Raw genomic sequence first — 17,276 nt, 5'->3', positions numbered from 1 at the left:
AAACTGACTATCCTACCGATCCTTGACTTCGGCGATGTAATTTACAAAATAGCCTCCAACACTCTACTCAGCAAATTGGATGTAGTCTATCACAGTGCCATCCGTTTTGTCTCCAAAGCCCCATACACTACCCACCACTGTGACCTGTACGCTCTTGTTGGCTGGTCCTCACTACATGTTCGTCGTCAAACCCACTGGCTCCAGGCCATCTATAAATCACTGCTAGGCAAATCCCCGCCTTATCTTAGCTCATTGGTCACCATAGCAGCACCCACCCGTAGTCTGCGCTCCAGCAGGTATATCTCACTGGTCATTCCCAAAGCCAATACCTCCTTTGGCCGCCATTCCTTCCAGTTCTCTGCTGCCAATGACTGGAACGAATTGCAAAAATCTCTGAAGCTGGAGACTCTTATCTCCCTCACTAACTTTAAGCATCATTTGTCAGAGCACCTTACCGATCACTGCACCTGTACACAGCCCATCTGAAATTAGCCCACCCAACTACCTCATCCCTATATTGTTATTTATTTTGCTCTTTTGCACCCCAGTATCTCTATTTGCACATAATCTCTTGCACATCTAGCATTCCAGTGTTAATACTATTGTAATTATTTTGCACTATAGCCTATTCATTGCCTTACCTCCATAACTTGCTACATTTGCACACACTGTATATATATTTTCTGTTGTATTTTTGACTTTATGTTTTTTTACCCCATATGTAACTCTGTGTTGTTTTTATCGCACTGCTTTGCTTTATCTTGGCCAGGTCGCAGTTGTAAATGAGAACTTGTTCTCAACTGGCTTACCTGGTTAAATAAAGATGAAATAAAAAATAAAATAAAATAAAAAATTGTCACGGTTTCGGCCGAGGCTGCCTCTCTTCCTTGTTCGGGCAGGCTTTGGCGTTCGTTGTCTCCGGAATTCTAGCTGCCACCATTGCATGTTTCTATGTTCGTTTGCTTTTGTCTGTTTGTTGTGACACCTGTTATCGTTTAGGTTAATTAGCGTCCTATAAGTTTCTCGTTGTGTTTGTCCAGTGTTGTGTGTGATTGCTTTATTGTCTGTCGTGCGTTACTGGACTTGTTTACTGTATTCGCTCGGTTGAGCTATCTCTCCACTGTGTTGGAGCGTTTTACGCACCTGTGTAGTGCGCCCGTTTGTTTTGTCCGCCTACGTGCGGCGTTTCACCTTCGGGCCAGTTTGTTCATTTTCCCTTGTGGAATTGCACTAAAGTCTTTTGGACTGTACGTCGGTGTCCTGCGCTTGATTCCGCCACTACACCCACCTACAGCATCACTGACAAAATCACACACCTTCAAGAATGGAATCAGCAGGAGCCGCAGCAGCCCAGGCGACGCTGGAGGACAGGGTCCGTGAACAGAGTGACCAGATCCTGCAGATGGGGTCCGCACTGCAGGAGGTGATCACCACCATCCGAGGCTGGGGGACTCCTCCACCGCCATCCTCTCTGCCAGCACCATCGGCAAGTCAGCCCATTCCCGCTCCGGAACCCAGAGGAGTTCGACTATCGCTCCCGAGGGCCTACGATGGGACCGCGGCCGGGTGTCAGAGATTCCTTCTCCAGGTGGAGCTGTACCTGGCCACCGTGCACCCGGCGCCTTCGGGACATGAGAGCGTGTCCGCCCTGATCTCCTGCCTTTCCGGGAAGGCGTTGGAATGGGCCAACGCAGAGTGGAGGAGGATCGACGCGAACACCATCACCTACGACGAGTTCTCCCGCCGCTTCAGGGCGGTGTTCGACCATCCCCCGGAGGGAAAAGCGGCGGGGGAGCGTCTGGTCTTCCTCCGGCAGGGGAAGAGGAGTGCCCAGGTGTTCGCCTTAGAATTCCGTACTCTAGCGGCGGATGCAGGGTGGAATGAGCGGGCTCTCAGCGATCACTACAGATGTAGTCTACGCGAGGACGTCCGTAGGGAGCTGGCCTGTAGGGACACCAGCCTCTCGTTCGACCAGTTGGTCGACATGTCCATCAGGCTGGATAACCTGCTAGCTACCCGCGGATGTTCCGAGGGGGGTCCGTCCATTTCACCCTCCAGCGCCTCCGAGCCGTGCCCCATGGAGCTCGGGGGCGCTGGCGCTAGAGAGAGGAGGGGTCGGCTTACGAGGGGGTCCATCTCCTGCACCAACTGTGGTCGGGGAGGACACACCGCGGCTAGGTGCTGGGGATGGCCTCCTAGGGGAGAGGACGACGGGTCCCGCACTGGGGAGTCCTTCCAGGTGAGTAGGCGCCCCACTCACCCAGAGCTCTCTGTTGCACATTTCTGTATACCTGTGCGTTTCCCACAGGTAGCACCTCATTCCCAACATAAGGCGCTGGTAGATTCAGGCGCGGCTGGGAATTTTGTTGATAAGAAGTTTTGTTTAGCCTTAGGGATCCCCCGTCTCCCTGTTGATGTCCCTTCCCCGTTCATGCCCTAGATAGCCGTCCGTTGGGTGCGGGCTTGATCAGGGAGGTCACTGCGCCACTTAGGATGTGTGCGCAGGGGGGTCATCAGGAGATAATTCAGCTATTTCTGATCGACTCGCCTGCGTATCCGGTGGTGCTGGGCATGCCCTGGTTGAGTACCCATAACCCATCTATTTCATGGCAGGAGAGGGCTCTGATGGAGTGGTCTGCCCAGTGTGCGGGTCGATGTTTGGGCGTTTCCGTAGGGGCTACCTCGGTGGAGAGTCCAAACCAGGTGCCCGCATTGCACGTTCCCCCTGAGTATGGGGATTTGGCTATTGCGTTTAGTAAGTCGAGGGCGACGCAGTTGCCGCCCCATAGCCAGGGAGATTGTGCGATAGACCTCCAGGCAGGAGCTGCGCTCCCACGGAGCCATGTGTATCCTCTGTCTCAGGAGGAGAAGAAAGCTATGGAGACTTACATAGACAAATCTCTGAGACAAGGATACATACGGCCTTCCACTTCCCCTGCGTCCTCGAGTTTCTTTTTTGTGAAGAAAAAGGATGGTGGGTTATGCCCGTGCATCGATTACCGTGGTCTCAATCAGATCACGGTGAAGTACAGTTATCCACTCCCGCTGATTGCGACCATGAAGGAGTCTTTGCATGGGGCGCGTTTCTTCACTAAATTAGATCTCAGGAGCGCGTACAACTTGGTGCGCATCAGGGAGGGCGATGAATGGAAGACAGCCTTTAGTACCACCTCGGGCCATTACGAGTATCTTGTCATGCCATACGGGTTGATGAACGCTCCGTCAGTTTTCCAATCATTCGTGGATGAGATCTTCAGGGACATGCAGGGGCAGGGGGTGGTTGTGTACATAGATGACATTCTCGTGTACTCGCCTACCCGAGTCGAGCATGTGGCCCTGGTGCGCAGAGTGTTGCGGAGGCTGGTGGAGCACGACCTGTATGTTAAGGCAGAGAAGTGTCTGTTTTTCATGGAGTCGGTCTCCTTTTTGGGGTATCAGTTGTCTGCGTCAGGGGTGAAGATGGAGGTAGATCGGGTGTCAGCCGTGCGTAATTGGCAAACACCAACCACTGTGAAGGAGGTGCAGCAGTTTTTGGGGTTTGCGAATTACTACCGGAGGTTTATCCGGGGTTTTGGACAGGTGGCAGCTCCCATCACGTCTCTTTTGAAGGGGGGTCCGATGCGTCTGCAGTGGTCTGCCGAGGCGGACAGGGCATTTGGGAGGCTGAAGGACCTGTTTACCTCGGCCCCGGTGCTGGCGCATCCGGATCCCTCTTTGCCATTTCAGGTAGAGGTGGACGCGTCTGAGGCCGGTATAGGAGCCGTGCTTTCACAACGGTCAGGCGCGCCACCTAAACTCCGCCCCTGTGCTTTTTATTCTAAGAAGCTCAGTCCGGCGGAGCGAAACTATGACGTAGGGGACAGGGAGCTGTTAGCCGTGGTACAGGCCCTAAAGGTGTGGAGGCACTGGCTTGAGGGGGCTCAACACCCTTTCCTCATTTTGACGGACCACCGTAACCTGGAGTACATCCGGGCAGTGAGGAGGCTGAACCCTCGCCAGGCAAGATGGAATATGTTTTTGACCCGGTTTACATTTAAGATCACGTACATCCCTGGGTCACAGAACGGTAAGGCAGATGCGCTGTCTCGGCGGTATGACACGGAGGAGAGGTCCGTGGAGCCCACTCCCATACTGCCGGAGTCGTGTCTGGTGGCACCGGTAGTGTGGGAGGTCGATGCTGAGCTCGAGCGGGCGTTACGCACCGATCCTAGTCCACCGCAATGCCCGGAGGGTCGGAAGTACGTTCCGCTCGAGGTTCGGGATCGATTGATCTATTGGGCTCACACGTCACCCTTCTCTGGACACCCTGGTATCGGCCGGACAGTGCACTGTCTTAGTGCCAAGTACTGGTGGCCCACGTTGGCAAGGGATGTGAGGGTTTATGTTTCCTCCTGCTCGGTGTGCTCCCAGTGTAAGGCGCCTAGACATCTGCCTAGGGGTAAGTTACTACCCCTGCCCGTTCCACAACGACCATGGTCTCACCTCTCGGTGGATTTCCTTACTGACCTTCCTCCTTCACAGGGAAATACCACTATACTGGTCGTTGTGGACCGGTTTTCTAAGGCCTGTCGTCTGCTCCCCATGCCGGGCCTTCCTACTGCCCTGCAAACTGCCGAAGCACTATTCACCCATGTGTTCCGGCACTACGGGGTACCCGAGGATATTGTGTCTGATCGAGGTCCCCAATTTACCTCCAGGGTTTGGAGAGCCTTTATGGAGCGGTTGGGGGTCTCGGTGAGCCTCACCTCGGGTTACCACCCGGAGAGTAATGGGCAGGTGGAACGCGTGAACCAGGATGTGGGTAGGTTTCTTAGAACATACTGCCAGGACCGGCCGGAGGAGTGGGCAAGGTACGTTCCCTGGGCCGAGATGGCCCAGAATTCCCTACGCCATTCCTCCACTAACCTAACCCCTTTTCAATGTGTGTTAGGTTACCAGCCGGTTCTGGCACCTTGGCAGCAGAGCCAGATCGAGGCTCCTGCGGTGGATGAGTGGGTGCGGCGCTCTGAGGAGACATGGAACGCTGCACACGTCCACCTGCAGCGGGCCCTCCGTCGTCATAAGGTGAGCGCCGATCTCCACCGCAGTGAGGGACCGGTGTATGCACCTGGTGATCGAGTCTGGCTCTCTACCAGAAACCTGCCCCTCCGCCTGCCCTGTCGGAAACTGGGTCGGCGGTTTGTAGGGCCATTTAAAGTCCTGAGAAGGTTGAACGAGGTGTGTTACAAATTACAACTACCTGTTGAATATAAAAGTATTAACCCCTCGTTCCATGTGTCTCTTCTCAGGCCGGTGGTAGCTGGCCCACTCCAAGAAAGTGAGATCAGGGAGACTCCTCCGCCCCCATTGGACATCGAGGGGGCACCGGCGTACTCCGTGAGGTCCATCTTGGATTCGAGACGTCGGATGGGGGGTCTCCAATATCTAGTGGAGTGGGAGGGGTACGGTCCAGAGGAACGGTGCTGGGTGCCGAGGAAAGACATTTTGGACCCGTCTCTCCTGACGGAATTCCATCGTGGGCACCCGACGCACCCTGCTCTGCGTCCTCCTGGTCGTCCCCGAGGCACGTCTGGAGCCGCGCGTCAAGGGGGGGTACTGTCACGGTTTCGGCCGAGGCTGCCTCTCTTCCTTGTTCGGGCAGGCTTCGGCGTTCGTTGTCTCCGGAATTCTAGCTGCCACCGTTGCATGTTTCTATGTTCGTTTGCTTTTGTCTGTTTGTTGTGACACCTGTTATCGTTTAGGTTAATTAGCGTCCTATAAGTTTCTCGTTGTGTTTGTCCAGTGTTGTGTGTGATTGCTTTATTGTCTGTCGTGCGTTACTGGACGTGTTTACTGTATTCGCTCGGTTGAGCTATCTCTCCACTGTGTTGGAGCGTTTTACGCACCTGTGTAGTGCGCCCGTTTGTTTTGTCCGCCTACGTGCGGCGTTTCGCCTTCGGGCCAGTTTGTTCATTTTCCCTTGTGGAATTGCACTAAAGTCTTTTGGACTGTACGTCGGTGTCCTGCGCTTGATTCCACCACTACACCAACCTACAGCATCACTGACAAAAATACCGTGGAGGGCTTCTCCCTCTCTCGTTGACGGATGCTGGCTTCCTTTGCTCCCTCTGTCCGGTTCTCCTCTCTTCACTAGATGGACGGTAACTTTAGTGTTTAACCCCTCTGTGTCCAAGGACTGAACTTTTTAATGTTATTTTCGGGGAGCCTCAAGTGACATTTTTTACAACGTTTATTTCTGATAAAATTAGTTCATTGCATCCGCCATGGAGCCCAGTTTCATAATATTACCTTCTGTCCCTGGTTATGAAGTAATTGCCAAAAAACAGGCCTTATTTTAGGGCATTTTTCACCCTACCAGCTCCTATTAGTTCTATTGAGCTCCGTGGCACCGACTCGCCTTCAGAACGTTCTATTCCCAGCCCATTGTTCTGCGTCACAATGCCAGCTTCACTATTGTTATCAATGAGACCTGCCTGCTTTAACCCTGTAGGTTTACCTCTTGTAACTTATTATTAACAAGGTTACGGCTACTTGGTGAGCGCGCACACTGTTCACTTAAATACATGTTGTGGTCACCAATAGTGAGGTGAGACACAGTTTAAGAGGCGATGGCTGGCGGATAGCCATCAAACATTAAACATTTTCTGGTCATGGTTAACCATATTTGTTTTAAGAAAAAAGTGTACAATCTAAATAAAACGCATGTTCCTCTCCTCTTTTTCAAGATGTGGCCGATTTAAACAGCCAGAAGATATTTTTTAATTAAGAAATAACCATTTTTTGGACGACTTGTTGTTTCTAAATGGCTGCTGGGTAATTTGATATGCATCGAAATCTTTGTTCGTAGGCATCAAATTGAGCGAATGCTGCGCAGGTTCACTGAGTTGCAAACCAAATGGGTATAATGGGGTGATTGTTGTCTAATCGGGTGGTCTAGGTAATGGATTTGTAGATCTGACGCAGTTGCTACCTCAGATTATGAGCCTAGCAAGTGTCATGAAGTGTCAGGTCTCCCGAGTGGCGCAGTGGTCTAGAGATCCTGGTTCGAATCCAGGCTCTGTCATAGCCGGCCGCGACAGGGAGACCCATGGGGTCGGCAGGGATGTAGCTTAGTTGGTAGAGCATGGCGTTTGCAACGCCAGGGTTGTGTGGTCGCTTCCCACTGGGGGCCAGTATAAAAAAAATTTTATGCACTCACTAACTGTAAGTCGCTCTGGGTAAGAGTAAATAAATTACTAAAATGTAAATGTATTGAATGAGTTCTGTAGTACCCACATACGGCCACAAATGGAGCAAGAGTGCCATAAACCCATACTGTTTTTTGCCATATAAACCCTAAACCTAACAATCAATCAAATGTATTAATAAAGCCCTTTTTACACCAGCAGATGTCACAAAGTGCTATACAGAAACTATTACCCTACTTATAACCTATTTTAGCCGTAACCCCTAATTCTAGGGTAGGGTAGCCTAGAACACTTTTAGAAACTATTTTAGTAATAATATTATCTTAGTAAATAAAATTATAGTATTAAATAGCGTTTTGATTATTTTGTTGTTATTTTATTATATGTATAATAGCAAGACAGAACACTTGATAAATAAGACACATTTGTTTCATTTTTCAAATGTGTTTTGAATTGGGTGACCTAGTAACCTCGGTGTGAAGGTCCAGCAATTGGCGTGGGGCAGGTTTGAGACTGATCTAATACACTTTATTTCTCAGCTGCCTCACCAATGTCTGTATGTGAATTAATAACTTTTAATAGCTAAATATTTCCAATAGATCGCAGCATAAGACCACGAAGCATCAGTTATAGGCTACAAGCAGCAATATGATTGACATAAAATAGCATGCAACCAAATACTATATGTCCCATGATTTTCTAAAATGGTCACTCATTACTTTAGTTAGCTATATATCTCGTATTAGGCCTGTGATGCTTTTGGAAGAGCAATTAAATAGTAACTATAGCAGGTGTTGAACCCCTGGTAAATAATCACTAGTCAGATGCGCTAACCTCAACCCTAGTATACATGCATTTTTAAATATCTAATACTGCGATTAAACAACCTCGGATTAGATAAGACAAGAGTGTGTCTTCCAGCCCGCCAATGAATTACATCATGCAACCCTCCCAGTTAGCAAATGTACCTCAACATGCCCCTCGTTTGCGCTAGAAGGCAGAGTGCTCGATGCTGGTTGATGAATCTGACAATTAATGTACTAGGAAAATATGTTTTTCTCCACCAGAGGTGACTAAATTAATGTTCAGGCTTGTTGATAATCGTTATAGTAATGAAGTATAATTTCAAAACATGAGCATAAAAACAGCTAATAATAAACATGAATCATCATTATATTATTTCACAGTAATCTGTTAAATGCTTTTTCAGTCGTTCCTCTTGTGTTAGCAGTGTGGAAAGGGACAGTAAAAAGCGTGTGCAGGAGTTTTCCTGTGAGGGGGAGTGGTGGTGTATCCAGGGAGAAAACTAAAATTGATCTTCTGAAATGTCATTCATGGTCTTATGCTGCCATCTATTGGAATTAGTCAGCAACTGCAGTAGTACTGAATAAAGTATATCCTTACTAAAGTAGTAATTACTCAGAATTTCAAAATATGACATTTTCTAGTTAATTTTTCCAGTTAAGACCATAAAATAACCATTTATAGCATAACAAACAATGAAACTGACAGAAACCAAAAACACCATACATTTAGTTAACTATATATATATACATTTACATTTTAGTCATTTAGCAGACGCTCTTATAAAGAGCGACTTACAGTTAGTGAATACATATTTTTTTTATACTGACCCCCGTGGGAATCGAACCCACAACCCTGGCGTTGCAAACGCCATGCTCTATCAACTGAGCTACATCCCTGCCGGCCATTCCCTCCCCTACCCTGGACGACGCTGGGCCAATTGTGCGGCGCCCATGAGTCTCCCGGTCACGGCCGGCTGCGACAGAGCCTGGATTCGAACCAGGATCTCTAGTGGCACAGTTAGCACTGCGATGCAGTGCCTTAGACCACTGCGCCACTCATATATATACTATTTATTTAGATGGGTGACATTATCTGCCAAAGTAACACCACTGTAGATAAAGAAGAGGTCTCCAGTATGTGAACCAAAACATTCAAAGGCCATTTTCTCAAAAGTGAGGTTACAAGTTTACCATCTTTCAAAGCAGAATTACTTTCCAATTGTTCCTCAACTGTAGTGTATGATATACCTTTTTCTAGCTGAGTCTCTACTTTTATCCAATGTCAAAAACACAATTTCAAATGTTGCTACATAAAATCGAGACGGTCGGACACATTTGACTGTGTAAAACCTAGCAGTACTACTTATTTCTCTGAGAGTGAGGCAGATATATATATTATTATTGTGTAAAACCTAGCAGTACTACTTATTTCTCTGAGAGTGAGGGAGATATATATTATTACTGTGTAAAACCTAGCAGTACTACTTATTTCTCTGAGAGTGAGGCAGATATATTATTACTGTGTAAAACCTAGCAGTACTACTTATTTCTCTGAGAGTGAGGCAGATATATATATTATTACTGCGTAAAACATAGCAATACTACTTATTTATCTGAGAGTGAGGCACTTATTTCTCTGAGAGTGAGGCAGATATATTTTTACTGTGTAAAACCTAGCAGTACTACTTATTTCTCTGAGAGTGAGGCAGATATGTAGTATTTAGCAAAAAACATGATTCTTGGTCTCTCTGAAATGAAACCATCAAGTGATAGATTTTAAACAAATACATGTCTGTCATTGAACAACCCCATAGCATGATTAGATAGTGAAAAAACACACCAATCTCTTTCATAATTTCTTGAAACAATAAAAGCAAATTGACCAACATTTCTGAAAATGGATATATAGCGTTTTGGAATGAAACTCTTGTTTCCCCATCTGAGCTCAGAGTAGATGAGAGATGTAATGTTTGTCTCTGTTGTGTTGAAGCCCAATCAAGCAGGAGAGAGCAGCCTCCCCTGTACCCAGCTGTGTGTCCATGAAGAGTGACTGGTCTATGCATCGTCCTATAGGGTTTAGAGAGGGAGACTTTTCTACTGAACAAAGGTAAGAAGAACTCATGGGTCATGGTCAGTGAGTTAAACAACACTGTCTCTAGTCATTTCTCCTCTCCCATTTTCCCATTTATTTTTGTTGTTTTCATAATCCATAGGCTAAACCTTTTTTCCATTTTCATAGTCCTGAACAATATTAAACAAACACTACATTCCGTGTGTGTGTGTGTGTGTGTGTGTGTGTGTGTGTGTGTGTGTGTGTGTGTGTGTGTGTGCACTCCCTGGATGAGGAGATGTAATCTCATGTTTTGTCCACAGAAACCAACAGGAGAGATCAGAGTCAGAGATTCTCAGTGGTCTGTCTTCCCAGAGTCATCAAACAGACCTGGCCTCCATATTCAGTGTATGTGGTCCTGTTATGTACATTTGTTTTTGTTTACCTCAAGTAAAGTTGATCTGTCAATCATTCATTCATGTGTTAATGAGAAAGCATTTCTTCTCTTGCTTGACTGATTTACTTTATTTATTTCAGTTGCTTGAAGAGAATATTATGACATTTGTGAAGAACGAGCTGAAGATGTTCAAGAGGATTCTTAGTCCAGAACTCCCAGAAGGCTTTGAGAGTCAGAAGCAGGATAAGGAAGTGGTGGATGCTGAAGATGAGAAGCAGGAGAGCAGTGCCAGAGAGGGGGCTCTGAAGATCACACTGCACGTCCTGAGGAAAATGAACCAGAAGGAGCTTGCTGACACACTGGAGAAAAGTAAGAGCTGTCTGCCTCATATTGAATGCTGTTTTAGAACATTTAAAATATGTAGCTAAAGTAGCTGTGTAACTCAATGATATTGTAGCAGCCTTAACACTACACCTAGTGACCTCATCAAGTAGAAGCAGGGATGTGTTGTGGTGATTCATTTGGACAGAGAGAGAGAGAGTTAATAATACCATCAATAATGATATAAATCAGCCTTAACACAATTCATTATACCATCAATAATACCAATAATAATATAATCAGTCACACCAGTGTGTAATGCATCATGAAAACATGTACACATTTATACAGTCAGTTAAGCGAAGAAATTATTATAATAAAAAAAATTATAACAGTCCTAGAATACTGTAGGGATTAAAACAGACGTAATATTAATATCCTCTGTGTTATTTCTTCATTCAGATGAGCTTGCTGTGATTTGCCAACGTGAACTCAAATCTAATCTAAAGAAGAAGTTTCAATGTGCATTTGAGGGGATCGCTAAACAAGGAAACCCAACACTTCTCAATAAGATCTACACAGAGCTCTACATCACAGAGGGTGGAACAGGAGAGGTCAATAATGAACATGAGCTGAGACAGATTGAGACAACAACCAGGAAACAAGCAAGACCAGAGACTGCACTCAAATGTAACGACATCTTCAAACCCTTAACTGGACAAGACAAACTTATCAGAACTGTGCTGACAAAGGGAGTCGCTGGCATTGGAAAAACAGTCTCTGTGCAGAAGTTCATTCTGGACTGGGCTGAAGGAAAAGCAAATCAGGATGTCCAATTTGTATTTTCATTCCATTTTCGGGAGCTGAATTTGATGAAAATGGAAAAACACACTTTCATTGAACTTCTCAATCACTTCTCAATGGAAACCAAAGAATCAAGAATCTCCAACTACGACAAGTACAAAGTTCTGTTCATCTTTGATGGTCTGGATGAGTGCCGACTGCCCCTAGACTTCCAGAAGAACAAGATCTGTTGTGACATCACAGAGTCAACCTCAGTGGATGCTCTGCTGACAAATCTCATCAAGGGAAATCTGCTTCCCTCTGCTCTCCTCTGGTTAACTACCCGACCTGCTGCAGCCAATCAGATCCCTTCAGGGTGTGTTGACCAGGTGACAGAGGTACGAGGGTTCAATGATCCACAGAAGGAGGAGTACTTCAGGAAGAGGTTCAGTGATGAGGACCTGGCCAGCAGAATCATCTCACACATAAAGACATCAAGGAGCCTCCACATCATGTGCCACATTCCAGTATTCTGTTGGATTTCTGCAACAGTCCTTGAACACATGTTGAGTACAGACAAGAGAGAAGAGATGCCCAAGACTCTGACTGAGATGTACACACACCTTGTGGAGTTTCATACCAAACAGAAGAATGAAAAGTATCTTGGGAAAGAAGAGACAGGTCCCCACTGGAATAAAGAGAGCATTCTGTCACTGGGAAAACTGGCTTTTCAACAGCTTGTGAATGGCAATCTGATTTTCTATGAAGAAGACCTGAAAGAGGCTGGCATTGATGTCAATGAAGCCTCAGTGTACTCAGGATTGTGCACACAGCTCTTTAAAGAGGAATGTGGGCTGTACCAGGACAAGGTGTACTGCTTCGTGCATCTGAGCATTCAGGAGTTTCTGGCTGCTGTATATGTGTTCCTCTCATTCATCAACAACAATGAGAATCTAATGGCTAAACCTCAATCAACCAGGAACTTTTTTGCAATGTTCAGAGACAAGCCTGAAGTTACTGTCTACAAGAGTGCGGTGGATAAAGCCTTACAAAGTGAGACGGGAAACCTGGACCTGTTCCTCCGCTTCCTTTTGGGCCTCTCACTGGAGTCCAATCAGAAGCACTTACGAGGTCTACTGGCAAAGACAAGAAGCAGCTCGCAGAGCCATGAAGAAACAGTCAAGTACATCAAGGAGAAGATCAGGGAGAATCCCTCTCCAGAGAGGTGCATCAATCTGTTCCACTGTCTGAATGAACTGAATGACCATTCTCTAGTGGAAGAAATCCAAAGCTACCTGAGATTAGGAAGTCTCTCAGAAGCCAAAATGTCACCTGGACATTGGTCAGCTCTGGCCTTTGTGTTGCTGACTTCAGAAAAGGAGCTGGATGTGTTTGACCTGAAGAAATACTCCAGATCAGAGGAAGGTCTTCTGAGGCTGCTGACAGTGGTCAAAGTCTCCAGAGCTGTTCTGTGAGTAAATACAAGTATATTTAAGTATTAATCATTAGTTTAGAGAAAAATATATATTATAGTATGTATATAATATTATATTGAAAAACATATTGAATCACTGCATTGATGTTCACATTAGTATAACAATATGACCATACAATTCTAGGAGACAGAAGATGAATCTATATGTGGTTTGAGAGACTAAACCAAATGCTACTCTGTTAAATTAACAGTGTGTTTGTGAAATCATGATGATCTCTTTGTCAGGCTGTCAGGCTGTGGAGTCACAGAGAACGGCTGTGCTTCTCTGGTCTCAGCTCTGAAGTCAAACCCATCACACCTGAGAGAGCTGGATCTGAGTAACAATGACATGAAGGATTCAGGAGTGAAGCTGCTCTCTGCTGGACTGGGGATCCCCACTGTAAACTGGAGACTCTGAGGTCAGTATTGCCGTATCACTCAATGAACACACACACACTGGACACACACACACACACAGGACACACATACTATACACACACACACTGGACATACACACACTGGACACACACTCATTGGACAACACACACATATTTGTAAAAATAAAGAAAAACCCTTGAATGAGTAGGTGTGTCACTGGACACACACACAAACACACACTGGACACACACACACACACACACACACACACACACAAGGATTAATTTATTAGTGTTTAGAAACATGTTATCTACTGTTAATAATGATACATTCATTCATTTATATACAGTACCAGTCAAAAGTTTGGACACACCTACTCATTCAAGGGTTTGTCTTTATTTTTACTATTTTTTACATTGTAGAATAATAGTGAAGACATCAAAACTATGAAATAACAAATATATTTTATATTTGAAAATCTTCAAATAGCCACCCTTTGCCTTTAAGACAGCTTTGCACACTCTTGGCATTTTCTCAACCAGCTTCACCTGGAATGCTTTTCCAACAGTCTTGAAGGAGTTCCCACATATGCTGAGCACTTGTTGGCTGCTTTCCCTTCACTCTGCGATCCAACTCATCCCAAACCATCTCAATTGGGTTGAGGTTGGGTGATTGTGGAGGCCAGGTCATCTGATGCAGCACTCAATCACTCTCCTTCTTGGTCAAATAGAGGTGTGTTGAGTCATTGTCCTGTTAAAAAAACAAATGATAGTGCCACTAAGCCTAAACCAGATGGGATGAAGTGACGCTGCAGAATGCTGTGGTAGCCATGCTGGTTAAATTCTAAATAAATCACAGACAGTGTCACCAGCAAAGCACCCCCACACCATAACACCTCCTCATCCATGCTTTACGGTGGGAACTACACATGCCGAGATCATCCGTTCACCCACACCGCTTCTCAAAAAGACACAGCGGTTGGAACCAACAATCTCAAATTTGGACTCTAGACCAAAGGACAAATGTCCACTGGTGTAATGTCCATTGCTCGTGTTTCTTGGCTCAAGCAGGTCTCTTCTTCTTATTGGTGTCCTTTAGTAGTGGTTTCTTTGCAGCAATTCGACCATGAAGGCCTGATTCACATAGTCTCCTCTGAACAGCTGATGTTGTGATGTGTCTGTGACTTGAACTCTGTGAAGCATTTGTTTGGGCTGCAATTTCTGAGGCTGGTAACTTTGGGTCTTCCATTCCTGTGGTGGTCCTAATGAGAGCCAGTTTCATCATATCGCTTGATGGTTTTTGTGACTGCACTTGTTCTTAAAGTTCTTAAAATGTTCCGGATTGACTGACCTTCATGTCTTAAAGTAATGATGGACTGATGTTTCTCTTTGCTTATTTGAGCTGTTCTTGCCATAATATGGACTTGGTCTTTTTCCAAATAGGGCTATCTTCTGTATACCCCCCTACCTTGTCACAGCACAACTGATTGGTTCAACCACATTGAGAAGGAAAGAGATTCCACAAATTAACTTTTAAGAAGGCACACCAGTTAATTGAAATGCATTCCAGGTGACTACCTCATGAAGCTGGTTGAGAGAATGCCAAGAGTGTGCAAAGCTGTCATCAAGGCAAAGGGTGGCTATTTGAAGAATCTAAAATATAACATTTATTTTAATTTGTTTAACACTTCTTTGGTTACTACATGATTCCATATGTGTTATTTCATAGTTCTAATGTATTCACTATCATTCTACAATGTAAAAATTTGTTTTTTTGTTGTTTTTTTACAAATTTGAATGAGTAGGTGTGTTCAAACTTTTGACTGATAGTGTATATATACATATATTAATAGATATGGCAGGTTTCAGGACTCTGATGTATCTGAATAATATTTTTAAATATATTATCACCACCAAAGAATAGCAGTGTGGTTTTAATATGATTTTACTCTTGCAGGCTGTCAGGCTGTCTAGTCACAGAGGAAGGCTGTGCTTCTCTGGTCTCAGCTCTGAAGTCAAAACCCTCACACCTGAGAGAGCTGGATCTGAGTAACAATGACCTGAAGGATTCAGGAGTGAAGCTGCTCTCTGCTGGACTGGGGAATCCCCACTGTAAACTGGAGACTCTGAGGTCAGTATTCCTGTAGTTGGTCAACAAGTGATAACTGTTCACCAGATCCACATGTGTTTACCAGGCACACATAGTCCACACCATATGTGTTTGGACAGTGAAGCTTACAGTTTTACATTTGGTTCTATGCTCCATCATTTTGGATTTGAGATAAAACGTTTCATATTAGGTGACATTACAGAATGTCACCTTTTATTTGAGGTTAATGGTGAGAGGTTAGCATGTTTTGTTGTAGCCTCTGTAACTTTCTCATTCATTATTATTCATGATTCATTCATTATTTTTCTTAATCATGGCATCATCAGGATTAATTTAGTAGTGTTTAGAAACATGTTATCTACTCACTTAGAAGATTAATCCAGTCATCATCCACCATTCAGTTACTATCGGGCAAAACATAACCCAAAACACAACCAAAATAAACTGCAAATGCAACCAACGAGTTTGGAGCCAACTACGAAACATTTGACTACTTTAATACACTATAAGTTAATTGGTCAGAATTCTTATGACTTCTTCAAATAGGGGGACTAGATACATAAAGTGCTTTCATTTCTAAACGGTGAAACAGATATGTATTAAAATACCCTCAAATAAAAGGTGACATTATATACTGTCACCTCATATGAAACATTTGATCTCAAATCCAAAATGCTGGAGTATAGAGCCACATTTAAAATGTTAGCTTTACTGTCAAAATAGATATGGTGTGGACTGTATACTCAATACAATCTAAATATGATACCTCACTGTCTGTCTTTTGACTGATACTGCTTTTTAAACTAGTCTGGTCAGTCTACTCAAATATTCGTACTATATATGTTTCTATCTACAAGCAATACTTTGATAATTAGTCATTTCTAATAATGAAACATTCATTAATTTATGAATAGATATGGCAGGTTTCAGGACACTGATATATCTGAATATGTTGAGAAAATATATTGCCACTATTTTCACCACCAAAGAATAGCAGTGTGGTTTTAAAATGATTTGACTCTTTGCAGGCTGTCAGGCTGTCTAGTCACAGAGGAAGGCTGTGCTTCTCTGGTCTCAGCTCTGAAGTCAAACCCTTCACACATGAGAGAGCTGGACCTGAGTAACAATGACCTGAAGGATTCAGGAGTGAAGCTGCTCTCTGCAGGACTGGGGAATCCCCACTGTAAACTGGAGACTCTGAGGTCAGTATTCCTATAGTTGGTCAACAAGTGATAACTGTTCACCAGATCCACATGTGTTTACCAGGCACACATAGTCCACACCATATGTGTTTGGACAGTGAAGCTTACAGTTTTACATTTGGTTCTATGCTCCATCATTTTGGATTTGAGATAAAACGTTTCATATTAGGTGACATTACAGAATGTCACCTTTTATTTGAGGTTAATGGTGAGAGGTTAGCATGTTTTGTTGTAGCCTCTGTAACTCTCTCACTCATTATTATTCATGATTCATTCATTATTTTTCTTAATCATGGCATCATTAGGATTAATTTAGTAGTGTTTAGAAACATGTTATCTACTCACTTAGACAGAAAATTACTCCAGTCATCATCCACCATTCAGTTACTATTGGGCAAAACATAACCCAAAACACAACCAAAACCAACTGCAAATGCAACCAACGAGTTTGGAACCAACTACGAAACTTTGGACTACTTTAATACACTATAAGTTAATTGGTCAGAATACTTATGACTTCTTCAAATAGGGGGACTAGATACATAAAGTGCTTTCATTTCTAAACGGTG

The 17,276-nt window shown here is 44.7% G+C and overlaps 1 protein-coding gene across 1 annotated transcript in view; it reads left to right on the top strand.

Annotated features, from left to right (window-relative positions):
- LOC311116614 (uncharacterized protein) overlaps nt 1-17,276 on the top strand; it is a gene marked incomplete at its 3' end in the record, with an annotated part of 40,598 nt that overhangs the window by 15,386 nt on the left and 7,936 nt on the right. Inside the window, exons 2-4 of the mRNA XM_084191677.1 lie at nt 13,265-13,437; nt 15,353-15,526; nt 16,534-16,707. Of these exons, the coding sequence (XP_084047803.1) occupies nt 16,607-16,707 (101 nt within the window). The 5' untranslated portion in view covers nt 13,265-13,437; nt 15,353-15,526; nt 16,534-16,606. The remainder of the gene's footprint in view (nt 1-13,264; nt 13,438-15,352; nt 15,527-16,533; nt 16,708-17,276) is intronic.

This window comes from Coregonus lavaretus (genome assembly GCF_964263955.1).
Source record: "Coregonus lavaretus genome assembly, contig: HAP1_SCAFFOLD_228, whole genome shotgun sequence".
NCBI classification, from domain to species: Eukaryota; Metazoa; Chordata; class Actinopteri; order Salmoniformes; family Salmonidae; genus Coregonus; species Coregonus lavaretus.
This window is presented reverse-complemented; position numbering and strand designations above follow the sequence as displayed.